The 24,119-nt window shown below is 60.7% G+C and overlaps 2 protein-coding genes across 3 annotated transcripts in view; both read right to left on the bottom strand.

The window, feature by feature from the left end:
- Window positions 1-562: 562 nt before the first annotated feature.
- KPTN (kaptin, actin binding protein) lies at window positions 563-7,407 on the bottom strand. The gene is made up of 12 exons (XM_046680418.1): window positions 7,127-7,407; window positions 6,688-6,770; window positions 6,481-6,565; window positions 6,337-6,391; window positions 4,845-4,920; window positions 4,664-4,737; window positions 4,186-4,295; window positions 4,026-4,103; window positions 3,357-3,432; window positions 2,482-2,617; window positions 2,216-2,383; window positions 563-990 (listed from the first exon to the last, which is right to left on the bottom strand). Exons 1-12 carry the CDS (start codon window positions 7,347-7,349, stop codon window positions 862-864), a joined length of 1,293 nt encoding a protein of 430 aa, XP_046536374.1. The 5' UTR covers window positions 7,350-7,407; the 3' UTR covers window positions 563-861.
- Window positions 7,408-10,019: 2,612 nt separating this feature from the next.
- Window positions 10,020-24,119, bottom strand: part of NAPA (NSF attachment protein alpha) — a 29,744-nt gene continuing 15,644 nt past the window's right edge. The window contains exons 2-11 of one of the 2 annotated variants that reach the window (XM_046682773.1): window positions 22,569-22,648; window positions 21,166-21,282; window positions 16,139-16,185; window positions 14,554-14,631; window positions 14,281-14,336; window positions 14,108-14,192; window positions 13,226-13,330; window positions 12,192-12,260; window positions 11,745-11,795; window positions 10,020-10,722 (exon numbers count right to left, since the gene is read on the bottom strand). In XM_046682773.1, the coding sequence (XP_046538729.1) occupies window positions 10,621-10,722; window positions 11,745-11,795; window positions 12,192-12,260; window positions 13,226-13,330; window positions 14,108-14,192; window positions 14,281-14,336; window positions 14,554-14,631; window positions 16,139-16,185; window positions 21,166-21,282; window positions 22,569-22,648 (790 nt within the window). In that variant the 3' untranslated portion in view covers window positions 10,020-10,620. The remainder of the gene's footprint in view (window positions 10,723-11,744; window positions 11,796-12,191; window positions 12,261-13,225; window positions 13,331-14,107; window positions 14,193-14,280; window positions 14,337-14,553; window positions 14,632-16,138; window positions 16,186-21,165; window positions 21,283-22,568; window positions 22,649-24,119) is intronic. The other variant, XM_046682774.1, reaches the window with a different exon arrangement.

Genomic DNA, 24,119 nt, shown 5'->3' with positions numbered 1-24,119 from the left:
ATCCCAGGCCCTATCTGCCTGGGTCTCGTCTCAGTACTCCTCAACTGGGATCTAACCTCAGCTACTTTCTGCTGGGGTCTAAACTCAGCCCTTGGCACTGGGTCTAACTATAGTACTTTTTGTTAGGGTCCAACCTCAGCATTACTCATAGGGGGTCTAGCCTCAGACCCTCTGCTGCAATGTGACCATGGCATTCCCACAACAGTAATTTCCACCCATAACCTTTCCTCTGAGGCTCAATTTCCTTGTCTTTCCATTGGGGTCTAACCACAGCTCTCTCCACTAGGGTCTAACTTCAGCCCTTTCCCTTACATTCTAGTCTTTTCCACGGTGGTTTAACTTTGGCCTTTCTGCTAGTACCTAAGTAACCTCATTTCTTTCCTCTGAGGTCTACACTATGATTTCACCTCAATCCTGCTTCTGGGTCTAACCTTGGATCCTTTCTCCCCACATCCCCCCTCCCTCCACTCTTTCAGGCGAATCCAGCACCCAACGCAGAGCCTGGCACACATCAGGCACTCATGAAACGCTTGCCAAACGAAAGAACAAAGACAACTGAAAGTCTGGTTTCTCTGGACATATAAATAATGGTCAGTTGACCAGTTCTCATCAGGAGTGGCAGAGGGATCGGGTGAGATCATCCCATTTTCAAATGGGGACACCGAGGCACAGAGAGAGGAATGGGTTAGCTGGGGTCACAGGGCACACAGGGGCGGAGCTGGAGCAGGAACTCACAGCCCCACAGCCCTGGGGCTTCTGGAGAGACCACCCCTCCTTCAGGATGCTCCCCCGACCACGAGCAGCTGGAGGTGACTCCCCCAGTGAACCGCTCCAGGCTGGGGCTGGGTGGTGGGTGGGTGCTCAGGGAGCCGGGGTCTCCGCAGGCCCTGGACCCACCGCGTCCCCCAGCCTTTGTGGCTGACGTCTCCTCTGCTCCACCTGGTGCCGAAGCCGGGTCAGGACCAGCTCCGAGGCCTGGATCAGGCTGTGCTGTAGGGAACAGGAGAAGCGGGAGGGCGGGGCTGAGGCAGAGCGGCGGGCCTGAATGAGACAACCCTGGCGGCCGGGAGCTCGGCCACGGTGGGAGGTCAGAGAACAGACACAGCGTGTGGGGTGGAGACCGGTCTCTGTGACGGGGTGAAGGTTAGACCCAGGGGGACGGTCTTCAGTCAATTTCCAGGGGAGCAAACGGCCTAGACCCAAATGTATGGGTCTGAGGTTAGACCTCGGTGGAAGGGATGAGGATGGATCAAAATATGAGTGAGAGATTGCATTATATGGGAGTGAGGTTTGACCACTGGAGAGAGGCTGAGGTTAGACCACGGTGGGGGAGACAAAGGAGAGACCCTGGCAGACAAGGACAGGCCAACAGGACAGAGGAGGAGCACAGCAAAGTGGAGAATGGAGGAATCTACCACCACATGAGAAACGGAGTTAGAGCCTGGTTGGAGGGTCTGAGGTTAGACCCTATTGGAAACGACAGAGAGGAGATCACAGGGGAATGGCTTGAAAGAGACCATAATGAGGGATGACAGGATGGTGAAACCACAGTAAAAGGGAAGTCCTTTCTCCCCTAGTTGGACCACTGCCTCTTCCACTGTGGTCTAGCCTATGCCCTTTCCATTAGGGTCTAACCTTAGACCTCTCCCCTGGGTCTAACCTCAGACCTCTCCACTGGGTCTAACCTCATTCTCTTTTACTAGGGTCTAACCTTTGTCCCGTCCACTGTGGTTCAACCTCAGATCTTTTCACTGGGCTCCAACCTGTATCTTTTCTCCTGAGGTCTAACCTAGAGCATTCCATTAGGGAATGGATGGTAGGAAAAGGCGCTGGCAAAGAGTGCAGAAGAGGCAGCAAGGTCAGGCTCCAGGAGAAAGAACCAGGCTAGACCACACAAGAAGAGATCCTGGAGCCAGAGCAGAGGGAAGGAGAAGGCAAAGCCCAGATCAGGCGACAAAGGGAGCTGTCCTTGGCCCAGAGGACCCTGCCCTCCCCCAGTAGGGGCCTCCAGCCAAAGACCCCCTTGCCCGAAAGTGGGCTCAGGCTTCCCATGGGATGCAGCTGAGGCCTGATGGCCCGTGAATCCACCTCCTCGCGTGGCTTCTCCCCTCCCGCGACACGTCCCTGGGTGGACACGCCCCCGAGAAAGCGAGTGTGCAAAAACCCCCAGTGCAGGGTCCGCTCCGAGGCGGCCCAGCCCAAGAACCCTGGCTACCTGCAGGATGTGCACGCCCTTGAGGGAGACCACGGCCAGCTCCCGCAGCCCGTCCCCGGTCAGGTCCACGTGAGCCATGGCCAGCAGCGGGCTGGAGAAACTCCGCCGCCACAGCAGGCGGAATCCGCGCTCGGACTCGGGGCCACAGTACTTATAACAGAGCAGCTCCTGCAGCGGGGGGTGAGGGGTCGGGGTCACATGGGGAGGACGGGGGCGGGGGGCGGTGGAGGGAACAGGCGGTGGCCGCCCTACCCCTCAGGTCCCACCTGTCCGTAGGTGGCCACCAGGACTTCCGGCCGCCCGTCCAAATCGACATCGGTGACCAGGGCACAGAGGATGCTGTCAAACTGGTCGCTGCCGGGCAGGAGAAGCTGGTCCTCCAGGCCCCGGCTCAGGAGGTCCCTGAGGGTCCCCAGACGCGCTGGTCAGACTGCAGCGCCCACCCCCCGTGGAGCCAGACCCTGGGCCGGGCGCTCCTGTTCTCAGGTCTGGACACCCGCGTCTCCAACCCGGACATCTTCACATCCACAAGGGGAACTCGAATCATTCGCTCACACTGGCAGCACCCTACTCCCTGCTCTGGACACCCACACTGTCCCCTGGGGGCGGGACCCTCCCTCTCCCACATGGAAACCCACACGGCTCCTTCTGGGCATCCAGACACCCTGGTCCCAGCCTGGACCCCCGAGGAGCCTGGACAGCTTCCCCGCCCGCCACGGGCGCCACAGCTGGCTCGTCCTGGCCCACAAGAGCCGACTAGGGAGATTGTCAGAAATCCTGCAAGCCGGCTGGTCTCGTGCTGGTGGCTCAAAATTCACCCTGGTGGGTGTATTTACAGCATGGAAACCGGCACGCACCAGGGCTTTCTCGCACACGGAGCCAGGTGTTAAGCACCTGTCAGCACACTTTGTCTACCTACTCCTGGAGGAGTGGGCCTCTCGGTCCCCATCCCAAGGCCTCAACATAGCCCTACAAGTTCCAGACTTACACACTTGCGTTCCCCTCCCTGGATCATGCACACCTTTCCCTGCCCAACCCCGAAAAACCTCCCCCAAAAGCACTTTCTGCTGAGCTTGACAAGGTTAGACCACGGCCCGAAGGCATGAGGTCAGACAGCAAGCGTGTGCCCCAGGCCCCTCACCGATACACCACTGCTGGCTCCAACATGCTGGCCACGAGCACGCTGTACTCGTCCTGCTGGGGCCTGTCCTTGGTCTCTGCAGAAGGGATGTGAAGGGGAGGGGGTGGGTCTGAGGGGACAGGGTCCAGGCTCCTCATATCCCACCCCCTGTGGTAAGAGGGATGCAGGAGGAAGACTTGAGGTTGTGCTACAGAGGGAAGGTTAGAGGTTAGACCCTGAGAGCACGACTGAGGTGAGATAGCAGTAGGTGGAATGGGCATCAGACAACAGTTTAGAAAGTCTGAGGTTAGACCACCATAGTAGAAGAGACGAAGGTTAGATGACAGCAAAAAAAAGTCTGAGGTTAGACCATAGCGGAAGTGGGAAGCCTGAGGTTAGCTCACAGAAAGGAATAGTGAAGAAGCCAGAGGGGGGGATCAGAGGAAGTCACCCTAGGGGTAAAGGTTAGCCCACCAAGAGAAAGGCAGCAGTTCAACTCTAGAATAAGGGTCTAAGGTTAGCCCACCAGGGCGAGTAGCTAGAAGTGAAAATCAAGAGTAGAGGCAAGGGAAAGGGCACACAGGAGGGTGGGCTGGGGAGCTGGACACTCAGGAAGAGGGGGACAAACATGGGGGGGAGCTGGGCCTGCAGAGTTGCCCCACCCCCACCCACCCCATGCCCAGAGCTCACCCTCGGGGGCCGAGAGGCTGAACAGGATCACCCGGGAGATGGGGCCATCCTGCAGGACTGTCCACGTCTGCAGAACCTCTGCGTGGAGGGCGAGGACTCAGGACCCTGCCCCAGCCCTCAGCCGCCCCCCAAGGTCCCCGCCTGCCGCCCCGGCCATCACCTCGACTCCGCTGGTCCACGTGGGCGACACGGACATATCCGCTCTGACAGCCGAGAGCCGAGAGTCGCCGGGATGTGCCGGGGAGGTTGTGGACGTGAAGCCAGAGGACGCTGGTGGGTGGGCGGGGGGACAGAGGGGCCAGAGGGCCATCACCGGGTCCCAGCCCCACATTCTGCCTCCCCAGGAGCATCTACCCGCTCCCTGTAGCCCTGGGATCCCACTGGGCCTGATTTCTCCGAGGTAACCCCCGCTGCCCAATTTCTCTAGTGGTTACTCCCCACCACCTGATTTCTCTGAGTCCATTTCCCGTTTCCTCTGGGTTCACCACTGTGGACCAACTGCTCTGAAGTCAGGCCCATGGCCTGCTTTTTCTGAGTTCACCCCCGCTGCCCAATTTCTCTAAGGTCATCCCCACCACCTGATTTCTCTGAGGCTGCCCGTGTCGGTCCCCGCTGGCCTCTCTCGGGGGCTCTCCTACCTGCTGGTGAGGTTCGTGAGCTCCGGGAAGAGGTTTTCCACGGGCTGTTCCTCAAACTGATGCAGCCCCTCATTCTGGGGGAACCAAGCCCCGGCCCCACTTGGAGTCAGAGGCCTCCCCAGGGGTGACGCCAGCAGGGCTGTCCCCACCACGCGCCACCCCACCTCCGGCCCCACCTCACCTCCTTGTAGAGATGAATGGCAGGGTCATTCCCACTCAGGAGAAACACGGTCTCCAGTTGATCCCCGACCTGAACCCTGAAAGCAGAGAAATCTAGCACCCCAGTATGGCAGAACCTGAGTGTGATGTGTTTTAAAGCCCTCCGCTTGCAAAACTCCTTGTCTGCAAGAACCCTAACATTCTGGGGTCCACCCACTGGATCCTGGGCTAGAATCTCAGAGTCTGAGCTCCTTACTATCCTATCTCCTTGAAATGCAGAACTGGAGAAACGAGCCCTCACGGAATCTCAGAATCACCGAAACTTGGCGAGCTAGAACCTTCCACTTCTAGAGCCCTCACCTACCAGAATCTTCATTCTGGATGTGGATTCAGGAACGGAACACGGAGCTCTAGAACCGGCTGCAGAACCTCAGAACACTGAAACCTCTCTAACCGAGAGCCCGGTGTTCCAGAAGTTCTGTTTTCTGTCTCCTTTGAAATACCAGAACTTTTAGAAATTGCCATCATGGACATGCAGACTCAGAAAATGGTAGAACATCCAAATCCTAGAAGCCAGAATTCTCACCTGCCAGACCAGAGGTTGGCAAACTATGACCTCAGGCCAAATCCTCTATTTTTTTTTTTTTTTTAAAGATTGGCACCTGAGCTAACATCTGTTATCAATCTTCCTTTTTTTCCCTTCTTCTCCCCAAAGCCCCCAGTACATAGTTGTATATTTTTAGTTGTGGGTCCTTCTAGTTGTGGCACGTGGGACGCCACCTCAGCATGGCCTGATGAGCGGTGCCACGTCTGCGTGCAGGATCTGAACCAGTGAAACCCTGGGCCGCTGAAGCAGAGTGTGCAAACTTAACCACTCAGCCCCGGGCTGGCCCCCAAATCCTGTTTTTGTCAATAAAGTTTTATTGAAACAGCCACGCCCATTCATCTACATAGTGCCAAAGGCTGTCTTCTCCCTACAATGGCAGACTTGCTCACTTGTGACAGAGACTGTCTGGTCCCTAACAGAAAAGGTTTGCCAACCACGGCGCTAGACCATTGGTGTTCTAGAATGGAATCCAGAGCTCTAGAAAGGAATTCTCATACTCAGGGTTCTAGAACCTGAGGATTCTATCTCCTTGAAATACGACCAACGTTAGGACTTGATTGTTACAGAACCTCAGAATTACCAAACTGTAGAACTTTCAAGTCTTGGAATCTCGGAGTTGACAATTCTAGAAAACTCGGCATCTCGGGATCTTGGAATGTCCGAATCTAGAACATCAGAACCTGAGACTTCTAGATGTCTAGAACACAGGCATTCAATTAACTCTCAGGTTATCTAGTTCAGGGACGACACAACACTAGCCAAGTCTGGTCCATGGCCGCCTTAAAATGATGCTCTAAAAACAAAACTAGAGTCCGCTTCTCTGTGGGCAGGTGTGTGGCCTCCAGTTCGCTACAGCATCCCTCCCCACGCACACATACTCATTGTATGACGCCCGCGGCTTACGCACTCTGCATGGCACAGCTGGAAAGGCGTGAACTGGAGCTCCAGGTTCAGGCAGCTCTCTGCAGGGGGAGCACGGGCTGATGTGCAAGGGGCCCCGCAGGCCCCCTCCCGCCCTCCCCATCCCTCCTTCCTTCCGGGCCACACTTACGGGCAATGGAGTCGAGGTTGTACTCAGAGCCAGGCTCGTAGTCACAGTAAATGTTAAGAAAGGGGCTGCCCTTGTCCCCGGAATCCTGGGGGAGGAAACTGGCCTCAGCGGAGAGTAGAGGCGGCAAGAAGGATGCGGACCAGCCTCCGTGGGACGCAACCCGTGTGCCCGGAGGAGGGAGCGGGTAGGTGGAGGGGGCCTGGGTACCTTGATGAACGTGATCCCCACAACTAGGCCCCGCTTTGGGGGCGACTTGTTGAAGGTGTCGATGGAGACAATCTCGGCGTCCACTGGGAGGGGACAGTTCAAAGTTCGCGTTTCAGGCAGGCTCGTGACCCCAATATCCCCAATCACGGTGACCCCTGACCTCTAGGACTCGGTCATCTCTATCCACTGCAATTACCATGACCTCTGGGTCCGCTTGAGTTCTCACCACCGACACCACGGAATGAGGGATTCTAACCTGAGTCTGAGCAACCTGGAACCCTAACTTCTTCCGGGCCCCTGTTATCCCTGCCCTCTGACCCAGTGCCTCCTGATGTATAACCCTTGACCCCTCCTCAACCATTGCGGTGACCCGCCCCCGAGCCTCAGGGGCCTTCTCAACACCACGTCCCAGGACCCCCGGCCCCAGGGCGCCACGCACCGGGGATGTAGTTGAACTGCAGCTCCTTGGCCACCGGCCGGATTTTCTGTCGGAGGTCCTGGTAGCGGAAGCCCAGCACCTTGCCTTTAAGGGTGGCGGCCAGCAGCTCCCCGCGCCCGCCCGCGCCGCCAGCCAGCCCGTACACGTTGCTCTGCGAGGAGAAGCGCGTGAAGCTGTCCTCGCGCAGCGGGCAAGGCCCCACTGCCACGGCCGCCTCCCCCATCACGCCCCTCGGCCGTGCACCCCCGGCCGCCCCCGCCGCTCCCGAAGCGATCTGGCCCGCCGGCGGCCCGCCCGCCGCGCAGACTGATGACGCAGAGACGCCGCCGCCGCTGCCCTTGACCAAGATGGCTGCCAACCGGGCTGCCTGGGTCACCGCCGATACTTTGCCCCAACGCGCCTGCGCGCTCCTCCCGTTCCTGTGGAGGGCCAGGGAGGGGGCTGCCGCGAGCGGACTGTGGCCCGAAGATGGGAGGTGGCGGCCCTCGCTGTGGCTTGTGCGCGCAAGGTAAAAATAAGAATCATCATCATAAAACTCACTATAGCCCTCACGTGCCAGGAGCCGTTCTGAGCGCTTTCCATCTGTCGATTTATTTAAAACTCACAAGCCGCCTGGGGCGGGGACTACGACATCTGTTTTAAGGATGAAGGAATTGCGGCACAGAGAGGTAAAGTATTTGTCTAAGATCACACAGCTAGCAAGAAGCAGTCAGTATTGGAGCCCAAAAAAGATAGCTCCATAGTTTATTACTTTGTAAAATGCATTCTTCTTACCCCAAGGAAAAAACATCTGGCTGGCTGTTTTGGCAAATAACCACCTCCTTTATCGAACGCCTACTTTGTGCCAGTCAATGTTGGCCCTGATTATGTCATTGAATCCTCACGACCACCCTGCTATTGTTACCCCGCATGCATTTATTCAGCTTTACTATGTGCCAAGACGTCCTATACAAATTTATCTCAATAAACGTTTGCAACGACCCTGGAAAGAGGTTTATCATCCCATGTAGGGAGTGAAACAGGCTCAAAGAAAGTCCCCTGACTGATACGCTAGTGAGTGGTGGAGAAAGGATGCACCCTGGCTTTCTGACCCCGAGGTCTTCAGCGGGGTTCCTGTGTATGCTTTTTTGTCCCTAGAAGGGTCTCAGGGGTTTGGGGACTCTCTGTACACTTGCATATCGTTTCCAGAAGATGTGAGCTGGCCAACCGTTCTGGCCACCTGGAGTCAGCTCGTCACCCCCGTCCACACAGAAACACGCACTCGCACACGCACACCACGAGATCCGTGACAGCAGGGACTGGGTCTCCTGTGGTCACGGTCGCACCCCCAGCACCTGGGCAGCAGGGCGTGACACCACGCAAGCACTCTGTAATGTGTGTTAAACCCACAAACCCCGCAAGGCCCTGTGCCCAGCACCTAGCACACCATTCCCTACGGGCCGGGAGAGGAAAGTCCCCCAGGACAGAGTGGGTCTGCAGGGCGGCGAGGAGAGGAGTGGGTGTCCTCTCCAGGGTTCCGGCTTGGTGACCTCCCGAGCTCCCGGAGGGCAGGGCTGGCCGTGGTGTCTGGGGCTGCGTCCCTGTGTCCAGGCCAGGGCACGGCACACGGCAGGTGCCGGGTGAACACTTGTCGAGTGAAAGAACGTGTGGTGTAGTTCCGCCACTTCTCAAGAAGGTTTCCTCTGGGCTGCCCTCTCCTCACGTGGTCAAGTCTAAACTATGGTCATTGAGTGTGTGTTGAGTGAAGGAAGGAAGGAAGTTGTAGGGTGCAAAGGAGAGAATTGCCCTGTCCAGTGGTTTCCAACACTAGCTGCACATCTGAATCACCTGTGGAACTTTCAGGACAAAGCAAAAAACAAAAAGCCCCAAAGGGTGAGGAAGCTCGCCAAACCAGTTCAGGGTGTGAGCCAAGCCTGCGCCCCCCCATCCACCTGAAGCTCCCCCGGGCTGGGGGACCGCGGTGCAGGTCCCTGATGGCACAGACTCGGCGCTGCCCCCCAGCCCGTGCCGTGGCAGACGTCGGTGACCCAGCTCAGGGCCAGGGGCCCCCGCTGAGCTCCAGAAGGCCAATGTCCATCTATGGCAGCTGGGGAGCCGACGGGACAGAGGAGCAGGGCGGGGGGTCTGCCTCAACAGGGCAAACCTGGGCCTCCCCAGGACTTCTTCCAGGCTCCAGGCTGGATGGAGCGCCTCCAGGGGAGCTGCCCTGCCTCCACCCCGGCCTGTGGCAACTGTCCGCCTGGGCACTGAGCCTCTGCTGTCCCCGCAGGGAGGAGGGCCCGCGCAACGCACTCAGGCCTCTCAGAGGCAGGCCCGCCGATGTGACAGGGTGTGTGGCGGGGTGCGGAGCAGGGTGGCTGAGGGCTCCTGGCACCTCTCCTCCACTCCCCGTACCTATGGGCCCTTGTTCTCTGCCCCCGGGGCTGCTTCCTCCTCCCCTCTCCTGCAACAGAAGGAACAAGAGCCACTGGGGCCTCCCACCCTCCTTCCAGGGAAACGTGGACATGGGGCGAGGACGGGAGATTTGGGGGGCCTCTGCCACCCCTTCTCACCCACTGTTGCATCCCATGCTCCAGCCAGCTCTGTGGGGTGGCACTGCCACCTACTGTCCCAGCCTAGGAACCCGAGGCCCACAGAGCCCAAGGGCCCAGAGGGCGCTCGCTGCATCCAGACAGGTATTCCCAGACTCCCAAGCCACGCCCGTCCCCGCCCCATGGCCCGAGCTCCCCTCCCCAGACCCCTGGCCCCGTCCCCTCTCCGGGCCAGGCTCGCCCTGAGGACGCGCACCCTCCTTTCCCAGAGTGTGCCCAGGACCCGAGGGGCACCAGGAAGGACAGAAGACGGAACGCAGGCCCTGAGGGTGAAGGGGCAGCACAGGTGAGCAGGAAGAGACTCATGCCGCAGTGCTGTTTTTATTTCCTTTCTTGAGCCAGCTGCAGCTTCTGCCCAGCAAGACCCCACAGCACTAGGGAAGGAGCGGAGGGCGGGCGCGGGATGTCCCTCTGCGCTCAGGGCCTGGGGTCTCTCCTGAGAGGTCAGCTGTGGAGGCTGGGGGAGGCTCCTGGTGCGGGGCTGGGGGGGAGCCCACCCCAACAGCGAGAGCACATGTTGGGGCTACCTGTGCTCAGGGCTCGGCTGGGGGACGAAGTGGGGAGACCGAAGGCAACCTCACGACTCAGCTGGTTGGAGGACGGGGGTCAGATGCTGACCCCACCCCCTGGCAGCAGCTACAGCAAATAGGTCTGTGTCAAAGATTGCGTCTTTTGGGGTGGAGAAGGGCACCTTTGGGGGCTTAAATAAAGGGGCAGAGGGCGAGGGATGCAGCGAGAACAGAGGGGCCGCCTGGCCGGCAGGCCCGCCCGAGGCCGAGGCCGCGCTGGACCCCGCTGTGGCAAGGAGGCTCCGTGTGCAGGGAGGGGCGCGCAGCCAGGCCTCAGGTCCACCTCTCCGGGCTCACGTGATCCTTGCTGGAGGGAGAGCGCGGGCAGGAGGGGCTAGCGCAGGTCCTCCTCGTCGCCCTGGATGGTCTTCTTGACGCGGAGCAGCATGGTGGTGAGCCACTGGTCCAGCCGCGAGATGGAGTCGTACTCCTTCACCTGCGACAGGGCACGCGGGGGACCTGCCGGGGCGGCCAAGCCCACGCTGGGCCGAGGTTCCCTCCCTGCCCCCCGGCCGGGAGCTCGAGGGCCCCAGGCCCTGGATTCTCTGGACGTGCCCCGCTGGCCTCGGGCCCTGAGGAGCGAGGGGAGGTGAGGCCCCAGCCAGCCAGAGCGGCTCCCTGTGTCTTCACGAGCCTGAGGTAGGGCTTCCCTCGGGGGGAAGAGATTTTGCAGATTAAAGGAAAGAGGTCCAGCCTCCTTGTTTCATGGATGGGAAACTGAGGCCTGCAGATGGGAAAAAGGCCTGTTCCTTGTGCCCTGGGAGGGGGAGGCCAGAGAGGGACCCATGCCCTGTGGTGCCGCCTCCTCTCCCTTCTCCGTGCTCCCTGGCTGAGCTTCCCAAGGCCCCCCATAGGGGCTGTGATGCCTGAGGGGCACCCAAGGAGACACACGCCTGACAGACACGGTCTAGAGAACCGGAGGAGAACTTGAGCTGGACACACCTGGTTCCAGAATGTTCAGAACAGAGGGAGGGAGGGAGAAACCACTCTGTGGGGCGGCTCCCTCAGGGAAGGTGGCGCTGGATGGCGGGGCCCTCCCAAGCGCTGCTTCTGCCCCCCAGCTCCACTCCCCCTTCCCCTGGAGAGGGGATGACACGACTCGTCTCCCTCCCCATCTGTGCCTGTGGGTCGCCAAAGCGCCCGAGGTGGGACGGCCCTCACCTGCTCACCCGGGGATCTGAGTGGTGCACAGGCCTCGGCCTTCAAGGGCAGACGGATGCGGGTTCGAATCCCAGCTCCGCCCCAAGGCACCAAGGACGAGTGTCCGCACCCCATTTGGCCTCAGGGCCACCATCTTCCAGAGGGCAGAACACACCCTGCACCTCTCAGGGCAACTCGTGAGTGAGGATTCCGGGGTGACTGGAGAGAGCAGGGAGCACACAGCAGGGGCCGCGGCCGGAGACAAAGGGAGAGGCTCACAGAGAGTCTGAGAGGACGGCCACCCCGCCTGCCACTCACCGCCTCGGTGTAGCCGTCCACGTTCTGCTCCTCGTGGGCTTCTAGCAACTTCTGTGGGGAAAGTGGCAGGCAGGGGTCAGGACCCAGGCTGGCCCGAGGGCTGCCCTGATCAGATCCACACCCCCATCGGGGTGGGAGAGTCGGGGGCACCCCCATGCTGACGGACAGCAAACAAGGGGCTGTGTTCCAAGTCTGCCCTTGGCTTCAGAAGTGGCTCTCGACCTCCCTGACACAGAACCTCGTGTGTGCGTGCGTGCATGCGTGTGAGTGTGTGTGCGTGCATGCCATCACGCGGCCTCCCAGCTCTGGCCCTGGCTCCAGTGCTGCCTGAGCCCTACTGCTCTCACGCTAACGGGACCCCAGGCCTCCAGCTTCCCCATCCACGGCTCCGGCCACCGGCCTCCAGGCCCAGAGGCAGGAGAGGGGTGGCAGGCGCCCAGCACCCACCTTCATCAGCTTGCACTCTCGGGAGTCGGAGAACGCGGGGAACAGCTCTTCGTACTTCTGGACAGCCAGCTGAGCATCGGCGAGGGCAGAGGAAAGGGAGGGGGCAACCTGATCAAGCGGCCTTCAGAGCCGCTGGCCTAGCAGCTGAGGGCACCTGGGCACACCTGGGCCCTGAGCCAGCTCTGCGCCCCTCTCCTAGCCCCCAGTGTCACCTGGCTCTGCGCCTGGTGGCAGAGACAGCTGCGGGCGGAGGAGGGCGGGGGGCCAATGAGAACCCTGCCTCCCCGATACAGCCCCCATGCCAGGCCTGGCGCTGCGCACTTCTCACATGGGACCGTCAGGAGGACCCAGGAGGCTCAGGGGACAGTGACCCGATTTAGAAAGCGGGGACAGACCAGAGGGCAGTGATCCACTCAGGGAACAGGGTAAGCGGTGGGGCAGGGACCTGAACAGCCCAACGCCTAAGCCTGAGCTCTCATCTGCCGTGCCAGGTGCAGGAGCAGGAAATGCCAACTCCGGCGGAGTACCAGCTCCTCCCCTCCGCATTCTCTGCTCCCCCTGCCCAGCCCTGGCCCCTCCCTTGCCAAGAAGCCCTGAAAACGGGTGGTTCAAATCATGGCGCTGGGAGTCAGAAAGATCTAGAATCCTGGGCTGCACTTGACTCGCCATGTGGCCTTGAACAGGGACTCTGGTCTCAGCCTCAGGGTCTTCATCTATAAACGGATGAAGGGGAGCCGGCCTCACGGGGCGCAGTAAGGATTTGACACGTGCTCTCACGAAAGAGAGAGCCTGGCACCGAGGGAGCCAGGAGCTGGCAACTCCAATGCTACAGAGACCAGGCAGGTAACATCAGAGACCGAACCGTGCTAGTGCGAACAGGCATTTCCTGCCCGAGGCCAAAGGTCAGGGGCCAGATGTGAGAGAGACTTGCCTCTGCTAAGGGGCTGAGGGGTCACTTGGCCTAGTGAGCCACAGTGCGGGGGCGGTGACCCAGGGTGGGGGCAAGCTCAGGTGGGCTCACTGGCCGGGCTCACCTTGGCGTTGAGCATGTCGATGCAGAAGTGGCAGAGGGCCGCCTTGAAGAAGTAGTCCTTGGCGCTGTACTTGAGGAGGGGGCTGTCCATGGCAGTGGTCCCCACCTGTGGGCACGTGGAAGCAGCTGTGTGAGCTTGGGTCGGGCAGCCAGAGGGCCAGGTCACTACCAGCACCGGGGAGCAGCTGGAGCTGGGTCTGTGCCCGGGGTGAGGCCTGTGGGGGACCCTGAGGGCAGGAGGCCAGGGACCAGTCCTGGGGGATTGGCAACCGCCACACGAGTGACCGAGGGCCAGGGCATGATGGGGCGGTGTTGCCACAGGGCTGAAGCCAGGTGTCCGTGGGCCTCCTGAAGTGCCGACATGGTGGGAGGTGGCGGCCCTGCTGTCATGCCCGACAGGAGGCTGGCATGTCGGCGGGCAGGGGGCGGCAGGCTGCAGGAACACGGGAGGCGGCGCCCGCCCCTCTCTCCTCCAAGGCCAGCTGCCTGCCTTTCTCCGGGCCAGGCTGAGCCCACCAGGACGGCTCGGGCCCGCCCAGCCCGCCCCGCACAGCAGAAGAGAGTCTGTGCGCCCACGTCACGCTCCTCCCCGCTCCCGCCATGCTGAGGGGCTGGGCACCCCAGGCCAGGGCAACTCTTCTCGCTCCCACCCGCCTCTGCTTCTTCAGTTGGCCTCGCTCGGGGGCCACGCAGGACGCGCTCTGTGAGGAGCGTGGGAAGGGCACGTCCAGGGAGAGGGCGGTGGCACCAAGTGGGGCTGTGGCTGGAGAAAGTGTCTGGCCAGGCTGAGCAGAGGGCGAGGGCGAGACGACAGAGGGAAGTGGAGAGAGAGGGAGGGCGGCAGAGGAGCGCTGTGGGACACCAGCCCCCAACCTGTGCCCACCTGCTCGTAGATGTCAATGGCCTTCTGATACTGCTCCAGCTGCGCGGCGTAACCGGCCACCTTCAGCAGACACTTGTTGGCCGAGCTGCACAGGGCAGAGAGGAGACGGGGGCGGTCGGTGGCTGGGCAGGGCCCCAGGGCTGGGGCGGCAGGGGGGAGCCGGATGCCAGTACCTGTTGGACTCCTCGCCTTTGTAGTAGTCGGCAGACTGCTCGTAGTGGGCGATCGCCTGCGGCACGGAGGGAGGAGAGGGCGAGCGGCCGTGGTGCAGCCCGGGTCACTTGCAGGCCCGCCCTCGCTCTGAGTGCTGCCAGCGCCCCACGCCCCTTCCCAGTACTCAGACCCAGAGGGCTCCCCCAGTTGCTAGCAGAGAGGGGCCCTGGTCCCGAGACGGGCTGCTGCAGCCCTGGCCTCTGCTGGCCTGGCAGGCCCTGGCGGCCACTCACCTTCTCGATGTCCACCAGCTCCGTCTCATAGATCTCAGCAATGGAGATGTGGTGCTTGGCTGCGATGGTGAACCGGCCCTGGGTGCGACACGGAAGGGTCGGCCTGTGACCAGTGGCGACCTGAATGCCTCCAGCTCAGCCACGCCCCTCCGGTCCCCAAGGCTGGTGGACTGCTGCCCCCCCCCGCCGCCCGAGGGGAGGTGTGTGGAAGAGACCGCCCATCAAGAGGCAGAGATGCTTCAGGGGCTCTCGAGGGGGGCCCAGGTCTGTGTGCTGCCCTGACCGGGTAGCCCTGGGCAGTCACTGCACATCCAGCCTCCACCTCCATCCTGGCCACGGGGGCAGGTGGCGTGGCGCCAGGGAGAATGGGACTGAGCACCAAGCCTGCACCCACCCCCAGGGCTGGTCCATGGCCACCCGGTTGCTGAGGGCAGCAGGAAAGGGCAAGGCCCCGGGTTCAGCCAGGCCTAGTGTAGGGTCTCAGAGACCCGTGTGGAGGCCTGTGTCCCCGGGCTCAGCCAGGCCCTGTCTGGGGTCTCAGTGACCCCTGTGTGGAGGCATGTCCCCTCGGGCTCAGCCAGGCCCTGTCTGGGGCATCAGTGACCCCTGTATGGAGGTGTGTGCCCCCGGGCTCAGCCAGGCCCTGTCTGGGGTCTCAGTGACCCCTGTGTGGAGGTGTGTGCCCCCGGGCTCAGCCAGGCCTAATGTGGGGTCTCCGTGACCCCTGTGTGGAGGCATGTCTACCCGGGCTCAGCCAGGCCCCGTCTGGGGTCTCAGCGACCCCTGTGTGTCCCTGGGCAAGTCACATCACTTGTCGGGCCCCCTCTGCTGCCTGTCGAATGGGATGACCCCAGGGCCCCCACTGGGCCCCCACTGAGCCCCCGCATAGGGCTGCTGGAGAGGATTAAATCCCTCAGCTGGGGTGCTTGGTCCAGAACGGGCACCACAGTCACTGTTGTAAGTACAATGCGACAGCATCGCCTGGGCCCCACAGGGGCAGGACCCCTGGTTCTTGCCTGGAGGAGGGATATGACAACACAGAGGTCGAGCGTGAAGAGGCAAACAAGAGAATGACCAGGAGCCTGCCCAGTTTGGTCCATGGTCCCAGCTCCCTGGCCTTGGCTGGCAGCCGCCTCTCCGGGGCTCCTGTCAATGGGGATGCTCCCTGGGGCAGGGCAGGCCTGAGCCGACTCTGGGCCCTGCCTCCCTACCCCCTGGCCTGCCAGGAGCTGCTGATCAAATGGGATACTGGTGGGCAGGCTGGGCAAGGGGAAAGCGCTGGACACACATGCCCCAGTCACCGTATCTTCTACAGATGAAGACAATGACGGCCCATGGGGAGGGGAGAGGCAGGACCCGATCTGGGGTGGGGCCATCAGCCCCTGGGATGTGCTGGGACTGCAGCCAGGAACCATGCGGGTGGGGAGCTGGGTGAGGACCCAGCCAGCCCAGCCCAGCTCAGTGACCAAACTTCCCTGGCTCCCACTCCCCTCCCCGCCTGCTTCTGGTGCTGGAAGAGAGGAGGTGAGGCTGGGGCAGTAAGGTGGACCAGGAGGGGGACAGACGGACGTGCGGCAACCCTTACCATGTCTGTGTAGATCTCAATTGCTCTCATCAAACAGTTAATGGCCTCTGGGGAGAGAAGAAGGGAGGAGGGAGGAGAAAGGAGTAAGTGAAGGCACTGCCGCAGCAGCTGAGGAGAGGAGGATGCCGGGCAGGCGCTGCGGCCACTGCGCAGAGACCAGCAGGCACTGGGAGATGCCGGGTCTATGCTCTGCGGGGCTGGGAGGGAGGGAGAAGGCGGCCCTGAGTCTCAGGATACCTAGTTGCACTAATTTATTCTGTAGATGGTGACCTGCTGGTCACAACTTCAGGGAGGAGCCCTGCCGACGTGGCTGCCTCTCCCTCGGGCCGCCATGATGCCACCACATTCCCAGCAACCCCAGGGACACAGCTGGCCCTGGGTCGGGCTGACATCCCGACTCCCATCCCATGGGTGTTTTGAGCCAGATCTGTCAAGGCCCTGCCTCAAAGGCCAGAGCTGCTGGCAAGGGGAGAGGCGGGGCCCGAGGCAGCCAGGCCTGCATCGCCGGACACCCAGGGTCCACCCGGGCTTGGCCACCTGTTCACTGTGGGACCTGAATCAGCCACATGCCCCACACCTGTCATGGCAGGAGGAGGCGGGATGCCGTGACACCAAGGCCCCTTCAGCGGGAATCTCACCACGTCTCTGCCCAGGCCTCGGCCCTCGGCAGAGCTGTCCATGCCCTCTCTAACCCAGCACAGCTCCCCACCAGCTCCTCAACCACAGGTTTCACCAACAAACCCACCCAGCGGGATGGGGTGGCACCTGAGAGGACCAACTGGGCCACTTCTGATTTACTATCTCTTGCAAGACTTCAAATTGGGGGATGCTTTTTTTCTTTTTTGACAAGTTATTTGGAAGAGAGAGAGAAGCACGAGTGGGAGGCATTTTCTAGCAGACAGAGATGAGCTCTCGGGCGGATTTTTTTTTTAACATCGTTTTAATGCATCTCAGGAGGAAAGGGTGTGGGGGAGGGGGAAAGACAGAGAGTCTGGACAGACCACAGGACCTGGTCTCTGAGCCGGGGCCAGGCTGAAAGTTTGGCCCGCAGTCCAGGACGTTTGCAAGGCTCCTGATGCACCACTGGGTCTCCAGTCGGCCGGGCGCACTGGGCCTGAGGTCACGCGGTGCAAGGCCTGGCGGCTGCTCTCAATGGACTAACAGCCTCCCTGCCCGGGGGACACGAACAGAGGCCCTGAGCCTCAGACCGTGGCTGGGACTTCGGGGAGCCCACACGGCCCCTAAACTTACATGGAGAAAGTGGGTATCTGTGAGCACTGTTCCGGGGGAGGAAGGAAGGGTCTATAGGTTTGGTCCAATTCTGAAAGGCCTCCGGGGCCCCAAAAAGATCCAGAGTCCACCATTTGGTCACAGCTCCCTGGCCAACAGTTGGAAGCTGGGCCAGTGGAGAAGAGGAAAAGAAGGAAAAAGGGGGCAGAGGAGAAGGCAAGGGAGAGAACACAGAAATCATGGCTGGAAGCGGTGGTACTTCAGCACTCACGCACTCTCTAACAGAGCGCTTCTGGAAGGAACTGATCAGCTAACCACAGGGTGCAACCCAGATCGCAACACCGTGATAAGGACCGTGATAAGGACAGAGAGCAGAGCGTGGGGCGGCAGGGAGGGGCTCTGCACAGGCTCCTCCTCCATCCTCTGCCCCAGGGGGAGGGGAGTGGCCGGCAGGCCCCCAGGCAGGTGACTGGTGGACCCCCCTCCCTCTCCTGGAAACACCTGGGGTGCCCCGCCTGGCACCTCAGGCAGGGGTGGCAAAGGCTGCCCCAGTGAGATCAGCAGCCGCAGAGGGGAGAGGCTAGAAGTCCCCCGGCAGGACACCCCGCAGCTGCCACCCTGGGCCTGCTGGCGCTGGCGTGCCGTCAGCAAAGAGCAACAGCAAGGAGCAACAGCGGGGAAGAAAGCTTAGCCGAGGGCGGCAGCACGGAGGCACCGGGCTAAGCCCCTTCACGCCTGTCCTTGCTCTGCGACAGCTGGCTCTGAAGGCAGCAGGCTGCCAGCTGACGCCCACATGAGTGCCACCGACGCACTGGCTGCAGCTGGCTTATCTCGTCACCAGGACCCTGAGGAGAAGCAACCAGCACACCCATGGCGGGCACAGCAAAACCCACCACACATGTCCACCACCCCCTCTGTCCACCCTCAGAAAACTGGAGCCAGAAAGGGGCTCCGCAGTGATGCAGCCCGGGATGGCGCGGGGGCATGAGGCCAGAGAGGGAAGGCGCAGCTCAGGGAGACAGGGCGTCTGCCACCCAGGGCCCTCTCCCCAGCCCTGTGCTCCAGCCCCTCCGGTCAGCGGCAGGCCCTCTCCCATCACGCCTCCGGACTCAGCCCCAGGTGCCTCCTCAGTAAAACGGGGGTCAAATGACAGAACCCCACGAGGACATGGAATGGCTTAAAGGAAGATGCTGAGTGTCTGGGTGGGCAGTAGGCACCCGGTAAATGGCAGCAGGGGTAGGGCACGTGGGGCCACTTCCCCGGCTCAGGTGCATGCAAGCACACGTGCGTCCTGAGGTCCAGCCATCAGACAGGCAGGTAAAGGCCTCCCTGGCCTGCGTCCACCCGGAGCAGCCGGCAGTGGCTGAGAAACTCTGGGGAAGCACGGCTATGGGCGTCACCTCCCCACCTCCAGCCACCAAGAGGGCAGCAGGCCACCCTGGCCCACACTCAGAGGGAGAGAGCGAGGACAGGAGCCAACTCCTCTCCTTCCGCCCCACCCAGCTCCGGCAGGCCTTCGGCAAAGGTGCACCCAGCTGCCTCGAGGGGAGCGCCTCCAGGACTCCTGTCGGAAGTGCTGCCACACCGAGGCGTTCCAGGCAGGTGAGGCAACCAGCAAGGCCCCGGGCAGCTGGCTGCTGCTGGGGAAACTGGGCGAGTTTCCAAGGGGGCCCTCCAGCTCTGTTTCACAAAGCACGGGGCCAAGGGGCGGAGGCTAGGGGAGCCCAGGCCAGGACCCTGCCTGACGGGAGCCAAGGGCCGCCCTCACCGGATTGTTCACTACAGGCCAGATGCCACACGGGCAAGTCTGTGCTTCATCTCACGTGTAGGACCCCGCTTTACCAGACCAGGAGATGGAGCCCAGAAGATTAAGTGACTGCAAGGTCATGGGGCCAGGCTCCACCCAGACCTCAGAGAGCATGCTGCCCACATCCCCCCGGGCCCTGACTGGGCGGCAGTGGCGCTGGGACAGCTCAGTGCTCCTCCCTGCTTGGCACTGAGAACCAGGGCTCCAGCCGAGGCACCCGCGCCCAGCTCTGCCCAAACAAGGCTCTCCTCCACACCACCGCCTCTCACGTTTCCTGAAAGGTACCCCACCCCAACCCCACCCCCCAGGGCAGTGAACTGTGCTTGCTGATCCCTGGAGAAACCAAGTTGGTCTCTGTGCCCTACAATGGGCACGTCATCACCCCTAACGACAGCTGCTTTCTCATTGGCCTGGGACGCCTCAGCCACCCCGCCGGGCTTCCTAAGGCCAGGCATGGCCATGCCCCTGACCCTGGCCCTAGCACCCAACACACACCCTGCAGAGCCTGGAAAGGCTCAGACCAGAGGCCTGGGAAGAAGGCGACATCACAGAGCCAGGTGGGGCCTGCTTGTGCAAAGCGCTGGGCTTGATCAGAGAGCAAATGGTGTTGAGCACACGTCACGCAGCCTGGCACTCCGCCGCAGCCCAAAACAAGGCCTTCCAGTCACTCCGGAGCAGCAGCTGAATGTCACAGATGCTAGGGCCACATCTCCAGGCCAACCAGTTCCCCAGGGAGCAGAGGAAGGGCTGGGGTAGGGGTTCCATGAGGGACACACAGATGTCCCTGGGCGATTCTCGATGAAAACAAACCCAGGGTCGCCTGGGGTCATCATCACAACACCCACGCGGCCTGCTGTGCCCAGCGCCACCAGCCAGTCGCACTCAGCTTTGTGCACAGAGTGACAGGGCCCCCCCAGCCACGAGGCCTCCCTTCGGGTTCTTGCTAAGCCTGAGCCCACCATGTGACCGCTCAGATCAACATTTGTGAGACCCCCGGCTGCAGACGAGTGACTGGTCAAGTCTAGGGGACAGAGAAGAGCTCCCTGGTCGACAGAGATCAAACCCCTGACTGGGCACTGAATGTCCCCGAAGGCGGTAACGGACCTGCCAGCAACGCCAGAGCACTGGTATGTGAGCCGGCGCTCGCCAATCTTTGCAGAGACCTCCGGGAACTGCTGCAAACTGTCCTCTCCTGGGAAGGATGAGTCTTTATTCCAAGATTATGCAGCTTTTTTTTAAAAAAAATTCATGTACTTCCTATTCTGAGAGGACGGTGACCATAGATGGTCATTAAAAAAAAGTCTTTGCTTGCTAAAATTAAAAGTTAGCAACCTACGTCTGGCACCAAGATTAAAAAGATAAATTAAAATTCCAGCTCCATGAGACTTGAAAGCCTGGCACCCGTCGGGCTGCGCTTCCACTTCAGGATGAGCCCAGTGGGACAAAAACGGTCTCTCATGATGAGTCAGTCCCCAGCACGCGCTCACTTTAAGGAGCCTGCTCTCCAGCGCTGGCAGCCCAGGCTCTCCGACTCTGGGGGGCGGGGGGTGGGGGGGTAGCCAGGTTAGCCAGGTTAGGAGGATTTCCGGTAGGTTTCGGTAACGACTCCTACCTGGCTCTGGCTGGCCTCGGGAGCCCCTCCCAGCCTCTTCTGCATGTTAATTCTGACAACAGAACAGATTTCCTCCCTCCTGGGCGTGCGGTGGCTCTGAAATGGGACTCCCACTCCCAAATGCTCCCAGGCTCCGGGAGGGGGCGATCAGCTGCACACACCGAGCGGAGGGGGAGGGGGAGGCTTGGAGCGAGATGCAAATACCACCCGGAAGGGAGCCAGCTCTGAAATCAAAGTGCTGCCCCCGCCCCCAGCCTGTCACATGTCACCCATGTCGGCCATGGAGAGAAGCTGAGCCGCCACCGACTGGAGGATTGCTCCACAGCGCACCCCGCAGGGGCTCTGGGCAGCCAGCCCGGGACCCTCGGCAGCCCTCACCTTGGGGGTCAGCCTTCTTGAACGCGTTGCCTGCGTCCACAAAGCAGGTGGCTGCATCGTGCTTGCTCTGGAGCTGCAGGTGCAGCTGGGCTGCCTGGCAGAAAGCGTTTCCGGCAGCTGCAACAGAGAAGAGTGACCCTGGCTGGGCGGGGCTCCATGCTCTGTAAGCCCCTCAGACACTGCCTGGGAGGTGGGCGAGCTCTTGAGAATGTGGCAAGGGCCCCCGAGACAGGAAGACACTGGCCTCAACCTCAGGCCTCCTGACCCCAGCAGTGCCCCACTGGGAGTCTCAAACCACAGGGCTGGGAGCCACCACCCAGAGGCAGAGCCGGAGGGGTGCGGGGAAGAGAGGGGCAATCGAGACTCACCTACACGCTTCCCTGTGCACAGCCCCTTTCCGAGTCCGAGCTTTCTTCCCCCGACTCCCATCTCTTCCTGTCTAGCTTGCCCCACCCCTCTGCTCCGTCCACATTCTAGTTCCTCCCGCAGTCACTACAAGGCTCGTGGGCAAGGCACTAGGGGGGACACAGAGTGTCCGCTGCCCCCAGGAGCTTCATGTCCAGAAAGGGCAACAGGATGTGGGCACCAAGGGCTTGAGTATGTGGGGATAGGAGCCCATGGCCGGAGCAGAGGGCAGTGGAGGCCACAGCTGAAGGCCACTCTGTGCTGTACTGGCTGCACACTGGCACCTTCCACAGGTCCCAAGCCACTCTGTTCACGCATCTCCAACCCTAAAGTGCCTTGCAGGAGACAGCAGGCTCTCTCCTCGGGGGAGAGGGCCCTGTGCTAACTGGGAGCTCCACAGCCCCCTCCTGCAGCTCCGAGGCTGCTTCCTTCATTCTCCTCCAGCTGGATTCCAGTCAGAGCCCTGGGCTGGGGGAGGACGAGAGGGCCCGCCCTGCAACTTCAGAGAAGCAGGGTCAACAGGCCGCCCGGCTTTCCAGGGCTGCTGTGACGATTCAATTCAACAGTGCGTGCTTGGGGCTTAGCTGAGCGCGCAGTGAAGAGGAGCTGTGATCAATGTGATCACTGGAGCCACTGGAGCACCCCCAGCCCAGAATTCAGACTCTGACGGAAGCACCAGGGAACAGCTTCGGGGGAAACCTGAGATTCTGGATTTAAAGGGAAAGCCCTCGAAGAGCTCATCAATCCACGTGGGTATGTCGGGACTCAATAATCTATTTATGCGTCTCTCCTTTCCGTCCCTCTCTCCAAGGCCCTAGGACCCCAGCTGTAAAACAACCCAGTGAGCTTAACACAGCCAGAGGGCAGGCCAGTGGGTTTCTGCCTGGAGATGCACCAAAGGAGGGGCCGCAGGCTAACGTCCCAGCCAGGCTTTCAGGACGGAAGCTGAGGGAAAGAGGCAAGCGAGCCACGGAGGAGCTCTGCTGGGGGTCACATACCGCTCCAGTTCTTGGCCATTTTGAACATGTTTGCCGCTCTGGCGTAGATCTCGCAGGCTTCCTCCACTTTGGATGAGCCCCTGGGGAAAGAAGGTAAGGAGAAGATGGAGTCTGTGCCAAAGAGAAAGCAACCTTCTGCCCCAGCCCCTCACGATCTCCCTGTGAGGCCAGCTCCCCGCCGGCAGCGGCAGCCCAGGTCTCTGCTCCAGGCTCGAGAGACGCAGTCCAGGGTCCCGCTCCCTCACAGAGGCACGCCTGATGTGGGCTGCCTGGGCGCTCCCTGGGGACGGCTGGGTGGCACTCACTGTGATACCAGCCCTCATATCAGTTCCCCCACACTGAACCCACCGTATATGGGGTTAAAACCAAAGCACTCAGCCCCTGCTTATTCCTCAGCTTCCTGGCCCCAGAACCCACTGTACCCCATGGAGACAAACGGCCAGGGACAGCCACCTGCATTCATTATCTCCTCCTCCTCCCCCTTACAAGCAGCCCCCTCAGGCTGGTAGTAAAGCTCCAACCAGAAAGGCCGTATGCTCCCCCTCCCCTACCTAAAAACCCCAATAAAAACCCTACCTTTTAGCTTTTCGGGGTGTTAGGGATTTCAGCGTTAGCTGCCCTCTCTCCTTGCTCAGGACTGTGCAATAATAAAATTCCTACTTTCTTCCACTACACCCGGTGTCAGAGATTGGCTTGCTGTGCAACAGGTGAGCAAACTCACTTCAGGTTCCATATTTGGTGACCCAGGTGGGACAACGTCCTAAGTGGACGTCTCGCCTGTGGCACACCGGCCTCTGGCTAAAGGCCTCTCTTGGAAGCTGTCCTGCAGCTGCCTGAGCCCCTGGTCTCAGGGACAGCCCCAAGTGACTGGCTGCTGACTGGATGTGGTTGGCCCACAGTGCTTTTGCTGTGGTGGTGGAAGAAACTAGGTTCAGGATCCAGGAAGAGATCTCTTGTAAGTCGCTGGTAGTTTTTGTTTTCGTCCTTGTGCTAACCTTTTCCAGCAGGACCAGCTGGAAATAATGGGTACCTGGCAGCCCTCTGGGCTCTGTTTGCTTTGAAGTTGCAACGCCCCGGCCAGATTTTGGGAAGTCCCCTGGGTGTGCACACCGAGGTCCCTTGTCCTTGCTCATTTGGGAAGATCTCTGTGGCGGATCTTCATTTGTTGGGTGCCCCCCGAGTGTAGGAAACGGACTAGGCTGGGACTGGAAGCACTTTGGTTTTTGGTTTTGGTTTTGGTCTTTGTTTTGGCTTCTCTTTGTGGCTGAGGGTTTTTGGCAAAGTTCGCTTGTTTGGTATTTGTTGTTGTCTGTCTGTTTGTCCTTTTAAAAGTGTTAACATGGGAGGTGCTGCGTCTATTCCACCTAAGAGCCTGTTGGGAAAAACTCTGGCTGACTGGTCGGCCTGTAGTTATAAGCCAATGTCTAAAGAGGGATGACGTTCCTTTCTAACACCACGCGGCCACAATATTCTTTAGACTCCAGAGGAAAAAAAAATGGCCTAAAAATGGATCCGTAAGTGGGGAAACTTTTCAGAGAGCTCTCAAAAACA

The sequence above is a fragment of the Equus quagga genome, chromosome 13, assembly GCF_021613505.1.
Source record: "Equus quagga isolate Etosha38 chromosome 13, UCLA_HA_Equagga_1.0, whole genome shotgun sequence".
In the NCBI taxonomy this organism is placed as follows: domain Eukaryota; kingdom Metazoa; phylum Chordata; class Mammalia; order Perissodactyla; family Equidae; genus Equus; species Equus quagga.
Note: the sequence above shows the minus strand (reverse complement) of the source record. Positions and strands in the feature narration are given on the sequence as shown.

Coding starts and splice junctions, on each gene's coding strand:
- KPTN (XM_046680418.1), bottom strand. CDS start 7,349: ATGGGGGAGGCGGCCGTGGCAGTGGGGCCTTGCCCGCTGCGCGAGGAC. Junction 6,771..7,126: donor GCAGTTCAACTACATCCCCG/GTGCGTGGCGCC, acceptor GTCCCCTCCCAG/TGGACGCCGAGATTGTCTCC. Junction 2,618..3,356: donor GAGCCAGCAGTGGTGTATCG/GTGAGGGGCCTG, acceptor GGGGACCCTCAG/GGACCTCCTGAGCCGGGGCC.